Raw genomic sequence first — 13,861 nt, forward strand, 5'->3', positions numbered from 1 at the left:
AGGCTGGAGGTTACGGTCGTTGAAAGGTACTATGCTCCTAAGAGCAGTTGGTGTGCACGCAAGTAGAGCGGTTGCCGTCACCGTTGCAGCCGAGCAAGGTTAGGAGTGGGAGGCTAGGAGCAGAGCAGAGCTGGTACTACCACTGAACTAGTGCCTCTATATACTTGAAAAGAGTGGGCATGTGTCGGTGCAGGGGGTACTTGCAGATAGCTGATTTTCAGCAGTAAACGCCGGGATCGCAACACGCGAACGACCGGGCGGGCCGGCGGTTTCAGTACAGGCAGCGAGCGAGATGCAAGGGCATCGCAGGCAGGACGGACAGGGATAGCTGCCTGCTGTTCATCGGATTCTTCCTTGAATCGGGACGCGTCAACCACCTGTGCACCGCGCGAGCGCTCCGGCCCGGCCCGACGACGGGAGGAGGAGAAGCGAGCAACGCGACATGGGAATCCCAGCCCTCCCCCGTGTTGTGCTCGGGGAGATTTTGGGCGTTTGGCGCGGCGTTGTTACGGAGGATTGGGATGGGCATCCCGCATCCGCGGCCCGGCGGCCGCAAACCAAACCGCACCGCACCGAACGGACGGACGGACGCGGCCGGGGAAAAAATCCAATCCAAGTATCCAACGGGAGATCGCGCGCATACACCGTGCGGTCCCCCGTTTTCCGCGGCCTCCTTCCCGTCCCGCGCGTGGAGTTCGTAAATTCTTTCTTGCCCGCTCCGCCTGGCCGCCGTGCAATTTATGGCGCGGCGTCCAGACAGCGGGGGGTCGGGTGCACGAGGAGGCGCAACGTAAAAATGGCTTCGCGATTCGTCGATGTGCAGCAGGGGATCGCCTAGCACTTGACACAGTTTACACGTCTTTGTTAGTACTAGGCTTAACTCACGATTATTTTTATTTTTATAAGAAACAGTTATTTCCTCTAAAAATTTCACATAATTCCTCCAAATATTCCCTTAAGTCTGTATATCGGATTCTTGACAATCTTGACACGTACCCCCTCAACATTTATATTATCTAAATCTTGTTCTAAAATAAAGATATTTATAGGTATACTTCTCTCATAAGTCACTTGTGATTAAAAACATACCCTCTCATCCCTATTCATTCATCACTTATTGAAAAAAAATATATTATTTTCTTCTCAAACTTAATCTCTACTAAATAATATATAAATACTTACATTTCTGTAGAAATGCATTATTATTTTTCCAACTTTTAAAAATATGTTTTCTCAGTGAACTTTTTTCTGCTGGATTGTCTAGGTCAATTGCTTAAAGTTATTTTTAAAATTTATTACCAACGTATTTAATTTATATTTAAATTCCTCTAGATAATCCGTAATAATAGCCTACCCAACAATCTGTTTCAAACTTTCGGTCTAGCTAAGTGAGTACGTGCAGGATATTCTAGCTGACACAATTGAACCTCCAAGTTAGCTCCAAGTTAGTACGGTGATGTTCTGTTACTGTTTCATGACCAGACCCTTTTTACCTCGATGTGAATAACTAGCGCTCTCACTATCGTGGTACTGAACGATCTACCAGAGATAATACAGCTTGTACACATTATGTTTGTTTAACAGCTGGAACCTAAGCCTGTTCCCGGACTCGGCTCACAATGCCCACCGCGATGGTGTTTCCTTGCGATCGTAGGAAAACTCGGCCCAGAGCTTTCAGGTTTGAAAATTCTTCCACGCAAACCTCTTTCTCCAGCTTCACCTGAAAGACAACACGAAGCAGCATTACAAAAGTCACAAAACATGCTGCTACTAGCAGCAACAATTATTCGATCCATCTGCTGTTAGCTTACTTCGATTACAGCAGTCTGTCTCGAGGTGAGAAACCGCGGTCTCTTCTTTGAGGCCTTGCCGGTCTTCTGCTCCAGCAACGACACTATTTTCACCATGCATGCAGACATCTTCGCGTGATGAATGTGGAGCTCAAACTGAAACATGGGTAGCGACCATGTAAGGTGAAGCCTGAAGTTCTCTTACAAGAAGGTAACCAAAGTTGTACAGTTAAAGAAATGCTATCCAGGACCATGTCCCTCTGTGCTGCTTACTAACCTGCAGCCCAACCAGTATTGGTACAGTGATATCTAGAACCAGTATTTTCAGCTCCAAACAAGAAGCCACGGAAACCGGGTAATCTGGATGGCAAATGACTCCTCCAGAAATGACATGGCTAGGGTCGATCCCTTGCAAACCAATAGCAACATTGTCCCCAGCTCTTGCTAAATTGCAACCATAGGAATTCCGCTCGATAGTTTTTACCACAGCTAACTCAGCGGAAGGCATGACGAGGACCTGATACAAGAGTACTATGAAATCAATATACTAATTGAACATATTGCAGGAAAAAAACATGGTAATGCAACCGTTTAGCACATCATTGTTTAGAAGGAAATCTGCTAGGACAATGAAAGCATATAACTACACAATAAGAAATGTTCAACCATACAGAAATCTCCCACACCGAGGCAATATTGTAGATAAAAACAAATGCATTATAGTATGCTTAGAATAACATCAGGGTGATAACCTTAGAACCACTTTGGATTGCTCCAACCTCTAGTTTACCACCAATTGCAACTTGCCCCAATGTATGTGATGAAATGACATCACAAATTGGAAGGCGTAGTGGCTTTGAAATGTCACGATAAGGAGGCGGTAATGTGTCAATGGCTTTCAGAAGGCAATTTCCATCATACCTGACACCATGCATCAATTATGTTGACGAATAAGAACAGCTACCAGGTTTTAAGGGCAAGGAATATGCAGGTTTACCATAGGGAATATCAATTATTACCATGATGATAGACGAGTATCTGACGCTGCTGCCATCAGGTTTTCATTTTCCATTGCACTCATTGGAACCCAGGCAATTGCTGAATCTTTATAACCACATGACCGCAGAAAAGTACCAAGCTGTGATTTGATAAAATTAAATCGCTCTTTTGAATATCCCACTGAATCCATCTTGTTAACAGCAACTATCAAATTATCCACACCAAAGCTTCTAATAAGCTGTGAGTGCTCCTTTGTCTGTCCAATCCCATTGACGCCCATACCCGCTTCAAATGATCCTATAGAAGCATCAATAACTAGGACAGCTGCATCAGACTGTGTTGCTCCAGATATCATATTAGGAACAAAATCTTTGTGACCGGGGGCGTCCAGCAAAACAACATGGTAATTTTTAGTGTCAAAGTATGCAACACCGACAGTCATTGTAATTCCACGCTCCCTTTCATCAGCACTCTCATCCATTGCCCAAGCATATGCAAATGATCCTTTCCCCTGGAAGAAGAAAAGTTAAATATAAACAGCTTCATAGATACATAAAAAGCACATGCTGAGATACACCAGGAACAATAATTTAAAAAAAACCTTTTCTTTAGCTTCCTTCTCATATTTATGCATTTGCTTTTTTGAAATCTTCCCCAGCGAATGTAACAAACGACCACATAGAGTTGATTTCCCAGAATCGACATGACCAACCTAGCATGATTCTGGTCTGGATTATTATTCATAAAGATAGGCAGATAGAAGGCAAAGAAACAACATGCAAAATGATGGATAGATCAAATATGGTGTGTGTATATAGATATGCAGTCGCTTACAATAGAAATATTTAATTGTGTAGGTATATCTTCATCTTCATGTTGGAGCATCCATGGTTCTGGCTTGTACAGTGATAAAGATACTGGCTTTTTAATCTTGGGTTTACTTTTTTGCAGCTTCCTCTCCAAACTCAACTGCTGTAGCTCATGGTCCAAAATAAGTGTTTTATTTTCACTATCAACAGAAACATTCTTACTTTCACCAAATCCATTCGACTTTACAAGCGAATTCAGGTCTGCAGTTGTATCCTTCTCGGTTATAATAAAACTATCATTATCCATCACCTTCTTTTCAGCAATATGGACATCAATGCATGGAGCATCTGTGTCAACTGATATGAATCAAGTCAATAAGTATCTATATCATGCAATACACAACAACAAAAAAATATTGAGTGTCCAAAGCAACCACATATATTTTGAAGATATCTTAACTTAACATGGAACCGTTCAAATGTTCTATAGCGTGTTGGCACACTGTAGTTCTCTATTTGACCAGACTAACCCATTCAGCATAAACTCTAAATCGAAATTAATTAACTGAAAAGTTCCACAGAGCCTCACACACAAATTAGAAGGTTCCACATAGATGTTAGTGTTAAGTTGTTGAGATGCATCTTTTTCAGTAGTCTAAGTGTCCAACTACATGGGGGTGGAGGAATGCAGAGATAATAGTACCTTTTCTAATACTTCTTGATGATTTTAGTCCTGTAGCAACCATGTCATCAGGAGATGGTGTATCAAACTTGAAAGGCACTGTGAACATGAAGATATGCAGTTATATTACAGATTACCCTATCAGGAAACCTAATCAAATAAATGAACATAAATATAAGTACAATATATGGACCTCATATTGAAAAAAACACGTATCAACTGAATGCTTACATTATAAAACCCAAATTATGAGTTGGTCAAATTTTACATCATTAATGGCATCCTCATATTTCAATTTTCAAAGCTTAGTGCTTCAGTTTGTTTGTGGAAAGACCATGGAAGGCTCGCTTAAGCTTGTAGGCCAGAACATAAATCGGTTACTTGGTTTTGAAATAGGACAATTTTACAACCAAAATGCTAGTCGCACAAGATGCACAACAAAATATTTGAGAGTTAAGCTATGCAAATGACTAAGGTAGATAGAATCATGGAACATTAAATATCTAATTTATGAACCTAGAAGAGTATATATAACTACAAGAATTTGATGATGCCATCAATTGAACAAAATAAATTACCAAAAGCACTTGCTTGATGTAGACGTGTAGTGTACCTATGTTAATGCGACGTTCTTTACGGGTCATATATGTCCTATGAAGAGCATCCAACGTAGCTTGTGTATTTCCTGTTGCAGTTCTGCTAACTTTAAAGCCACCAGAGAAAACAACATCTTTTGACTTTGCACTGGATGGTGAGAAAAGAGTTCTTGCCAGTACAGATACCGTAGAATGCATGCCTCTCCGTTTAACTGGATGTCATGATAGAGACAAACAAATTAGCAGGCTAGACAATAGAACTATATTTAATGAAAGCCAGAAGCCAACAGAAAACAGCCATATCAGGGAATGCAACAACAGGGGAATACACTACACCTCTGCCATCCACTTCAAGGGCATTATTGAAATACAGCGAGAAATCTCGAAGAACACCGCATTGCTCGCATGATGAATGTCTTGCATCATTTCCGTGTTCGCAAATGGTGCATTGCCATGGTCCAGGATTTCTTGATGGTTCCTGAATATCAGATTGGTTATCTAATTCAGAAATAAACTAAAGGGGAAAAGTTAGGTACAGTACTCTAGTAACTCACCATCTCTTATGAGATCGTCAACTTTACTATCCCTGGAAATGCCACCAGGCCACACGCACTGTCAGAGTTTGGGTTGACGTCAGACATGCTAAGCTCTGCCTGATTATGAACCAGAAGCCATACCATAGTATTCAGATGCAACATTCTAACAGTCAAAACATATATGCTATTGTCATATGAGCCAATCAGTCGTAACTATGAACTACCAATATATACAATAGATCAATAGAACTGCATTGAGCATCATCCGGCAGGCAACATCAAACGAGTAAAGGTGCAAATATATCAATCACCAGAAACTCCCCGAGGCCCTGCTAGATACCATTCACCACCAAACAAAAAAAAAGGTGCTACTGTGCAAATCATGAAATATGGATAAGAAACCAAATTGGGTGAGTTTGTGAATCAGAATCGCAAACTTAAGGATTGCCACAAATGGTAGCGACTCAAACCACGGGGCCACATGCAAAGTTTAGGATTGCTAGAGCACAGTGCCCAGAATGCTACTACCTCCATTTCACAATGTAACGTAAGACTTTCTAGCATTGGTTGCATTCATATCAATGTTAATAAATCTAAATGGACATGCAAATAATATATTGATCTCTAAATATAGCTAAAAAGTATTACAGCATGAAACGGGTGTACGAGTTTGCTACCCAAACCGGGGGCTTATTTGAAGAGGACACGGATCGCACATTCGCACTTGTCTGATCTACGAGAGGGGTTCTTAGCCGTTCGATCAAGGTCAAGGTGGGCAGTTCCCCTCCCTCACCCCCCCCCCCCCCCCCTGTTGCCTCAGGGAGGCCCCAGCCTCACCTCGCCAGCCAACTACTCCGACGCCGCTCCTTTCCCCCACCGCCTCCGAGCCGCAAGCTCCAGACGCCGGCAAGCCCCGCAAATCAAAGACCCAGGCTCCGCACAAGGATCGACGCAGCGAATCGTAGACAGCCAGAAGAGAAGAGCTTGCTTACCTGATTCAAACCGAGCACGAGCAGGATCCGAAAGGGCGGCGAGAGCACCGAACCGCCGCCTCTTCCTCGAACCCAGACGCGGCCGCCAACCTCCCGGATTGCGCCCGCGACGAGCGGGGAAGACGGGGAGCGATGCTTCTCGTCGTCAGCTCTGCAGCTTCTCCGATGCCTTCCCTGTCTTCGTCTTCCTCCTCCAGTCCTCCTCTACATCGTTTGGTCGATGTGTGTTCGGTTTTTCGGCCCGTCCCAGTACAGCCCAGGGCCCACCGTGCAGGTTGTCCGAAAGATTTTGGCCCAGTGTTATATTGACAAGACGATCGGCCCAGATAAGGCCCAGTGATATATTCCCTGGTGTGGTGACAGCTGTCCGGTCAGCTGTCAGCCTGTCACTGTGTTGCTCTATTATTTTTTTTGTTGTTACATGCTACTAACACCCCGCATCATCCAAGTACAATTTAATCAAATGAATCCAATTCTTCGACCACAAGGAAGATAAAATATGTTCATATTTTTAAAGCGAAGATGCGAATACATGATTGTATCCCAGTGCCCCAATCCAATCATGGAAACACCGAATATTGCAGGCTTAACTTGACCATCATGGCGGGGCCCACTAGTCAACCACGAGAGGCGGACTTTTAGGGTCCCTTCGAATCACATAAACTTTTACAATATTTTCACAAAAATCAGTTCAAATCCTTCATTGTTTCTCCAAATTTTCTCCAGCTACAAAGCCACGGGAACGGGGAGCCGAGGTGAAACATGTCACGTTGCCAAATGTCAACCTCACGGATAGCTGCCTAGCAGTAGCTGTGGTGCATCACCTCAACACATCCAAGAGTGATTATTATTCGATTCTCTCGTTCTAATCCTCTTTCTGTGCTGCCAAATTAACCACAAGAAAGTGAGCTCGCGAGCTTGCTTGCACCACAAAGCCTCCGGAAGCATTCGAAGCTAGCCATGTGATAATTGATCCTTGCTCGATTCGACATCCATGGCGTCCATAATCATCTTGGCCGCTGTGTTCGTCCTCGACGTCGTCGCCTTCGTCCTCGCCGTCGGCGCCGAGAAGCGCCGCAACATAGTGAGCTAGCTAAGCTCGGCTGTCGATGTCTTGAAGAAGACGAAGCCGATGATCATCTGCTGATGAGGAGGGGGACGGTGTTTGGATGATGCAGGCAGCGTACGTGAACGTGGATCAGGGCGGGCGGCCGTACTGCGTGTACGGCTCCGACGCGGCGACGGGGTACGGCGCCGGGGCGCTGGTGCTGCTGCTGGCCGGCCAGGTGGTGGCCATGGCGGCGACGAGGTGCTTCTGCTGCGGCCGCGCGCTCTCACCGGGCCGGTGGCGCGCCTTCTCCGGTTTCTGCTTCATCGCCTGCTGGTAAGTACTCCAGTACATTGCTTCAGTAATTACTAGGCTAATCTGCTGTGACATACTGCGAGTCTGCAACGAAGCCTATGGATTTAAGGTTCTTTCAGTCCCGTTCTCCCTCCGGTTCTATAATACGTTTTGGATAATTACATTATATTCAGAAATATCAACAAATATATTGTTTTATTGAAGTCATTTTCAATATTAATATATACATATATTTTGTCTTAATAGTAAAAATTTTAAAAGACTTTGTAGTCAAAATTTTAAAAGTTTAATTTTAATATTTTCCAAAACTTAAGTGTTATGGAATTTAAGGGAGCAGCCTATATTAAAATGACCAATTATTAGTACAACTTGGGTTATTGAATAGCGATGATAGGCTTCAAGCCAACTGAACATTTACGTTTGGCTATGTTAGGAAAATAGATACCCAATTGAGAGACGAAATTTTACGTAATAGGATAAAACCATCTATGTAGGCGTATACAGTGGCTGTGCTGGCAGTTGTTATACCGATAGGTTTCGATTTATTCCGTGCAATTATGCAATGACCAAATGAAATTTATGGGGTGATTGTCAAATGATATATTTACAAATAAAAAATAATTTATATATAATATATATTATTAACGATTTAAAAGTCATGATTAAAAAATAAACTATGCTAAAAAGTATTAAAAAAATCAACTTCAAATTTATGGTTTAAATTTCAAATTTTGGTATAAGCGAAAAGTTGAATATCTATAAGGCAATGATCGGTAATGTCTGGAAACCAAACTTACAAATTTTCGACAAAACGGTATCATGACAAGCAATAGTTCAGATGTAGCATGTTGCCACGTGATAGTCTTCCAATTTCACCACACAAGCGTTTCAGCATTAACACATAATCAAAACAAGGTTCCACGTGGCTTTGCACACAGCAGATAAAAGAAACATTCTACATCAGTTATGTTAATGCTAGCAGGCATCGCTGTCAGTAGTAAAAGTCGAACTAAATGAGAATTGGGGGAATGCTGCGACAAGAGTACCTTTTCTAAAAAAGATCTCTCTTCGATGCATTTTGTACTGGTAGTATTATACTAGTTGCTAGGAGGTGTGCTAGGAGGTGCGGAGACGGTGCATGCATTAAACTTGAAAAGAACTGTCAACACGCACACAATGCAGCCGTAGAGGTCAGCGCGAGCCTTGAAGTTGCATGCACTCATGTAAGTCTTTCTAGCATTATCTAGATTTATATGGATGCTAATAAATCTAGACATATATATAAATTATATACATTCATTCATAAATAAATTTAGTCAAGGCCAAAAAGACTTATAATATAAAACAGAGGTAGAGAAATAGAGATCAGCACGCTTACCAGTACCAGCCGACAAGAGAGCATCCGTCATGCCGGCGACAGCACCTCCGACGGAGAACTCGCGCTTCCCCGGCGGGTGCGGGGAAGTGGATGTGGCCGGCAGCCGCCCGGGACGAGCACGGTTGAGGGGAGTCTCGGGGAAGACGAGATCGATGCCAACACAGAGGGGACGGCCCATATCCTCGATGCGTCCTGGGTTAACGGGCTGAGTTTTTCAGCCCAATATAAAACAACGAACTCTCTTTTGGGCCAGTAAGTTGAAGGTGCTACAGAGATGGCCCACTCAATGTATTACATTCCGGACAACAGAGTATGCCATCTGTTTCAAAATATAAATATATCTGCGATTTAAAATTTATATCGTGGTATGAATGTTTTTAGAGCAATTGATACCCAATGCACGTAAACCAATGCATTTTCAGCTAGTGAGAAGCTTGATAAGGGATTCCAGACAGCTTCGACATTCAAACTTTTACTACTAAAGTGACTAAAAGAAAACACTTTCTCTATGTCGTCGTGTTTGCTGAGGAAACTACAAGTAGTTATATCTTCGAACGGAATAAGTATATTGGCAAACACTACGGTCGTTCTTTTCGCGGTGAGAAAAGCTGAAACGAGGTGGATGTTCGGTTGTCCGGTGCGCTAAGCTGTCCCTGTGCTGCTCTTACTTTTTAATTATGTTTTTTTTGCGATGAACTTTTTAATTATGTTATCCCTGGTGTCAACCAACCTATAATGAGCCGATGAACTCAAGCATTACTAGTTAATTGCCCGATGAAAGCAAAGCGCTACTAGTTAATTGCCCTCCTTAGCAAAAGGGGCGCTCAGCTTTGCATCTGGTTAGTGGTTACGCCGCCTTTTCTTTTTCTTTTCTTGTGTGTGTAGTTGGAACTACCTTGCTTCGCTAGCTAGCTAGATTGACGGTGTGACACTCGAACGCACTGCGGCTACGCGCTTAGGAATAACAAAGGTTATTGCAGGTGGAGGTAAAACAAAATATTCCTCCCCCACCACCGAGTTGCCTTTACTGACCTTTGGCGCAAAACAAATTAATTACCCGCTGACATTGAAAGGAAAGTTATTTTGATGGTTGGAATAGTAATTAGAAAAATATCACTAAAAAAATTACAAAATCACTATCAAAATTGTTATTCGAGTGACATTCTTAAAAAAATGGTAACAAATTTGCAAAAAATCCGAATTAGATTTCATATTTGCTTTAAAGCCAAATTGCGAATGCATATGAACATGATAATATCTAAATCCGAAGCGAAAACTGATTAGTCTTTTTTTATAATGGAGCATATGCATACGAAGTGAAGTCATATACTTGATATGGGTGCTTATATTTTACCGTCAGTTATTCTATGTATCATAGGTGCATGTGGTGAGCATTGATTTTGCTCTTCTGAAGTTATAAGCAAAATTTACCATTATTTAGAAAGTGCTGCCAGGTATCATCTTTGTAACGTAAAATTGTATATCTTTATATATTTGTACCTCAAAATACCAAAAAAATTGGTATATTTTCCGAGATCGATAAAATTATCCTAAAGTTATATATTTAATACAATTGATTATATTTAGTGTTAACTATCCTATACATTTGTAGTTAGTGAGCTATATCATATTAACATCATCACTCTCACTGTATAACGGATCGGTTACTAAGGGCCTATGTGTGTTCATAGTAATAGTAATAGGTGTACGAGTGTATCTAGTATACGTTTTTCACTATCTATATTATTCTATCTATGGCATCTAGTAGCAATTATATTGTTTTAAAGTAGTCCTATATATTAGTTTTATTTTTTAATCTCTAAAAGATAAAGTTCTAAACAATACTAAAGTATATGTATAATTCATATTTATCCGTAACAAAGCACGAGTACAGTGTTACAAGAAAAAAAACTCCTAATCCCATTCCCATTGCTACCGTTCGAATGGTGCACGCCGAATATTTTGGTGGCGGGCGGGGACCAGGCGTCAAACCACAGCGCGAGCGCCGCGCCGGTGGAGTGGAACACCAAAGTCGCGCGAATTGGGCGGGGTTAGTGAAGTGAGACACGCCTGTCAACCTCACACCAGAGCTAAGCAGCAGCGCTGCGTGTGTACGTGTACGTGGTGCAACAGTACCTCATCTTCATCTGCTCCCCTTTGCTGCTTTGTTTTGCTTTTCCTCTAATTGACTCCCCATCTTTCCTCTAGCTCGCCTGTCCTAATCCTCTCGGAAAAAGCGACCTAGAGATAGATCTCGATCGATCGATCTCTTCTTGGACTACCTGCTCGAGTGCTCGCTCCACAGATTAGTTCTTTTAGTTGAAGTTTAACTGCGCGAGGTTAATTCCATGGCGTCCATAATCATCGTGGTGGTCGTGTTCGCCCTCGACGCCCTCGCCTTCGTCCTCGCCATCGGCGCCGAGAAGCGCCGGAGCACGGTGAGCTATAGCCTGTAGCCTGCTTGTGATTGATTCGCGCGTACAAGGTTCGTCGTCGTCGTCGTCTGACGAGTTGGGGGCTGGTTCGTTGGGCGCAGGCCACGCTGGGCCAGGACACGAGCGGCCGGCCGTACTGCGTGTACAGCTCCGACGCGTCGACGGGGTACGGCATCGGGGCGCTGCTGCTGCTGCTCGCCGGCCAGGCCGTCGTCATGGTGGTCACCCGCTGCTTCTGCTGCGGCCGCGCGCTCTCGCCGGGGCGGTGGCGCGCCTTCTCCGGCTTCTGCTTCATCGCCTGCTGGTAATTCATCAGCGTCACTTTTCCCCGTCGATGCAGCACAGCAGCAGCTCAGCTCGCTGTCGCTTCCCTGAATGTTAGCTATCCCGTTTGCAATTAAGCCCTCGGAATTAAGGTTTTCTTGCAGTCGCGTACCCCTGCCTCTAGATGGCGAATCAATCGATCTATTAGTGCGACTTGATTTCAGTTGATTTCTGCATCCTGCGTGAGATTAATGAATTTGACGGTGGATCGTTGACAGGTTCGCGTTCGTGATCGCGGAGCTGTGCCTGCTGGCGGGGTCGGTCAGGAACGCGTACCACACCAAGTACAGCACGCTGGTGATGAGGGGGCCGCTGCGGTGCGCCATGCTGCGCAAGGGCGTCTTCGCCGCCGGCGCCGCCTTCACCTTCCTCACCGCGCTCTTCGCCGAGCTCCACTACCTCTTCTTCGCCAAGGCCCGCCACGCCGCCGACGTGCCCCCGCCCATCGTCGGCGGCATCGGCATGACCCGCATGTAGACAGATTGTAATTCTGATTCTGGTTTCCCGAATGCATTTGGTGTTTGCACCCCGTCTGACCCGCGACGCGTTGATGCCTCGATTGTTCTACTTTGTAGATGCATTCTCATTGCCCAGTCTACTATATATCTGTAACTGCGTGTCTGCGTACTACGTTTTCTAATTGATCGGACATCTTGACCTGCAGTTTGTGTATGACTGTGATGTGTTGCTATTTATCCTGTGACGTGTTTACAACAATCGTCTCGCGAGATCATACAAAAGCTGAAGAGCAGATCAGACCACCCATCTCTGAACTTATGAAACAGAAAGAAATTCATCCACCCGGGTTGTAGAAATAGAAACTTCAGGCAAGATTCAGAAATTCATCCATCCGGGCTGTACAAATAGAAACTTCAGGCAAGGATTCAGCATAGTCATAAATTCAGAGATGACAGGTCTGATCTGTTCTTCAGCTTCTTGTATGATCTCGCGCGACAAGTCCAGTAAACGTAACATATACTATTACCCCCCTGCGTCTTAACTGCCGGCAACACGGCTCGATCCGTACGGAATCAAGAACTTTTCAGGGTCGCCGGCGCCGTGCCTGCCTCCTCCCGGCGAAGAGACTGCAGCTTTGTTTATGGCAGAGACAGGATTATTGCCGTGTGCTCACTTGGCACGCACAGAAACGCCCCCCCCCCCCCCCCCCCCCCCCGGTGCGTGCGGTTCGGGAGCTAGGAGACCAAGATGTGGTCGGTGCCGGCGTGCCGCCGGCCTCGCCATCCTTCAGGTACAGAGCCTTTTCACATCCTCTCAGTGTTCAGTCTCGCAGAGCTGAATAAAAACAGGGGTGTTATCCTTGGCTGTCCCTGCCACGGAAGGCCGCATCTTTGCCTGTCCCTGCACAATCCGGCAAAGCCATTGTCGCCATGTTCTTTAAGTAATCTACTGCCGCTACTCAACCTTTCATCTTCAGGTAACACATGTGCAGTAGTACCACAGAATTCAGTACTTATCTGCCGGTGTGTTCGCCGGCGACAACGCCGGCACTTGCGGCCGGCCGGTCAGCCAGATGGGAGAAGCACTGTAGTGCGTACTGTGCCGGCCAGCCAGATGGCCAGATGGGAGAAGCATTTTTTTGTTGTCAATCTGACGTGACCGGCCGGAGGATCGATCGGTCTGCGACCTGCCTATCTGCATTGTCGTGGACGAGCAGAGACGCTACTCTTATGATAGTCTCTCTAGGTTGGCGGCTACCGAGTAAACTGCACACGACGACGACTTCTTCCTGTCTCATTCTCCAATCCTCCCAAAGTTTATGCGATCATGCCGCTTCTGCCCAGCAAATCCCTGGATCATATCGATTGCTCTGAATAATCCCGGTCTGCCGGTCATGGTCGTCGATTGATTTGCAGCAGCAGCAGCATGTTACTGTATTTATACTCATATGGACGGCACGTCGAGACGATCTGCTAGCTATTATAGGACGTGACCCAAC

The 13,861-nt window shown here is 44.6% G+C and overlaps 2 protein-coding genes across 4 annotated transcripts; one reads left to right on the forward strand and one right to left on the reverse strand.

Moving 5' to 3' along the window:
- Positions 1 to 1,305: 1,305 nt before the first annotated feature.
- LOC102719666 (HBS1-like protein) lies at positions 1,306 to 6,613 on the reverse strand. 2 transcript variants are annotated; one of them, XM_015836894.2, is made up of 12 exons: positions 6,405 to 6,613; positions 5,431 to 5,525; positions 5,213 to 5,354; positions 4,894 to 5,088; positions 4,302 to 4,379; positions 3,624 to 3,955; positions 3,391 to 3,501; positions 2,810 to 3,300; positions 2,543 to 2,711; positions 2,068 to 2,307; positions 1,812 to 1,946; positions 1,306 to 1,720 (listed from the first exon to the last, which is right to left on the reverse strand). In XM_015836894.2, the coding sequence occupies exons 2-12, from the start codon at positions 5,431 to 5,433 to the stop codon at positions 1,592 to 1,594; spliced, it is 2,025 nt and encodes a 674-aa protein (XP_015692380.1). In that variant the 5' UTR covers positions 5,434 to 5,525; positions 6,405 to 6,613; the 3' UTR covers positions 1,306 to 1,591. The 2 variants fall into 2 exon arrangements, with proteins under 2 accessions (XP_015692380.1, XP_006653029.1); XM_006652966.3 differs by having other exon boundaries at positions 5,431 to 5,529.
- A 590-nt stretch (positions 6,614 to 7,203) lies between these two features.
- LOC102719949 lies at positions 7,204 to 12,567 on the forward strand. 2 transcript variants are annotated; one of them, XM_040523298.1, is made up of 4 exons: positions 10,961 to 11,262; positions 11,354 to 11,583; positions 11,682 to 11,884; positions 12,123 to 12,567. In XM_040523298.1, exons 2-4 carry the CDS (start codon positions 11,494 to 11,496, stop codon positions 12,379 to 12,381), a joined length of 552 nt encoding a protein of 183 aa, XP_040379232.1. In that variant the 5' UTR covers positions 10,961 to 11,262; positions 11,354 to 11,493; the 3' UTR covers positions 12,382 to 12,567. The 2 variants fall into 2 exon arrangements, with proteins under 2 accessions (XP_015692307.1, XP_040379232.1); XM_015836821.2 differs by lacking the exons at positions 10,961 to 11,262; positions 11,354 to 11,583; positions 11,682 to 11,884 and adding exons at positions 7,204 to 7,488; positions 7,583 to 7,788.
- Positions 12,568 to 13,861: the final 1,294 nt, after the last annotated feature.

The sequence above is a fragment of the Oryza brachyantha genome, chromosome 4, assembly GCF_000231095.2.
Source record: "Oryza brachyantha chromosome 4, ObraRS2, whole genome shotgun sequence".
In the NCBI taxonomy this organism is placed as follows: domain Eukaryota; kingdom Viridiplantae; phylum Streptophyta; class Magnoliopsida; order Poales; family Poaceae; genus Oryza; species Oryza brachyantha.

Excerpts from the sequence above, each read along its gene's own strand:
- LOC102719949 (XM_015836821.2), top strand. The coding sequence starts at position 7,399 with ATGGCGTCCATAATCATCTTGGCCGCTGTGTTCGTCCTCGACGTCGTC. Across the intron at positions 7,489-7,582 it reads CCGAGAAGCGCCGCAACATA|GCAGCGTACGTGAACGTGGA; the intron begins GTGAGCTAGCTA and ends TGGATGATGCAG. Across the intron at positions 7,789-12,122 it reads TTCTGCTTCATCGCCTGCTG|GTTCGCGTTCGTGATCGCGG; the intron begins GTAAGTACTCCA and ends GATCGTTGACAG.
- LOC102719666 (XM_015836894.2), bottom strand. Across the intron at positions 2,308-2,542 it reads CAATCCAAAGTGGTTCTAAG|GTCCTCGTCATGCCTTCCGC; the intron begins GTTATCACCCTG and ends CTCTTGTATCAG. Across the intron at positions 1,947-2,067 it reads CAATACTGGTTGGGCTGCAG|TTTGAGCTCCACATTCATCA; the intron begins GTTAGTAAGCAG and ends CCCATGTTTCAG.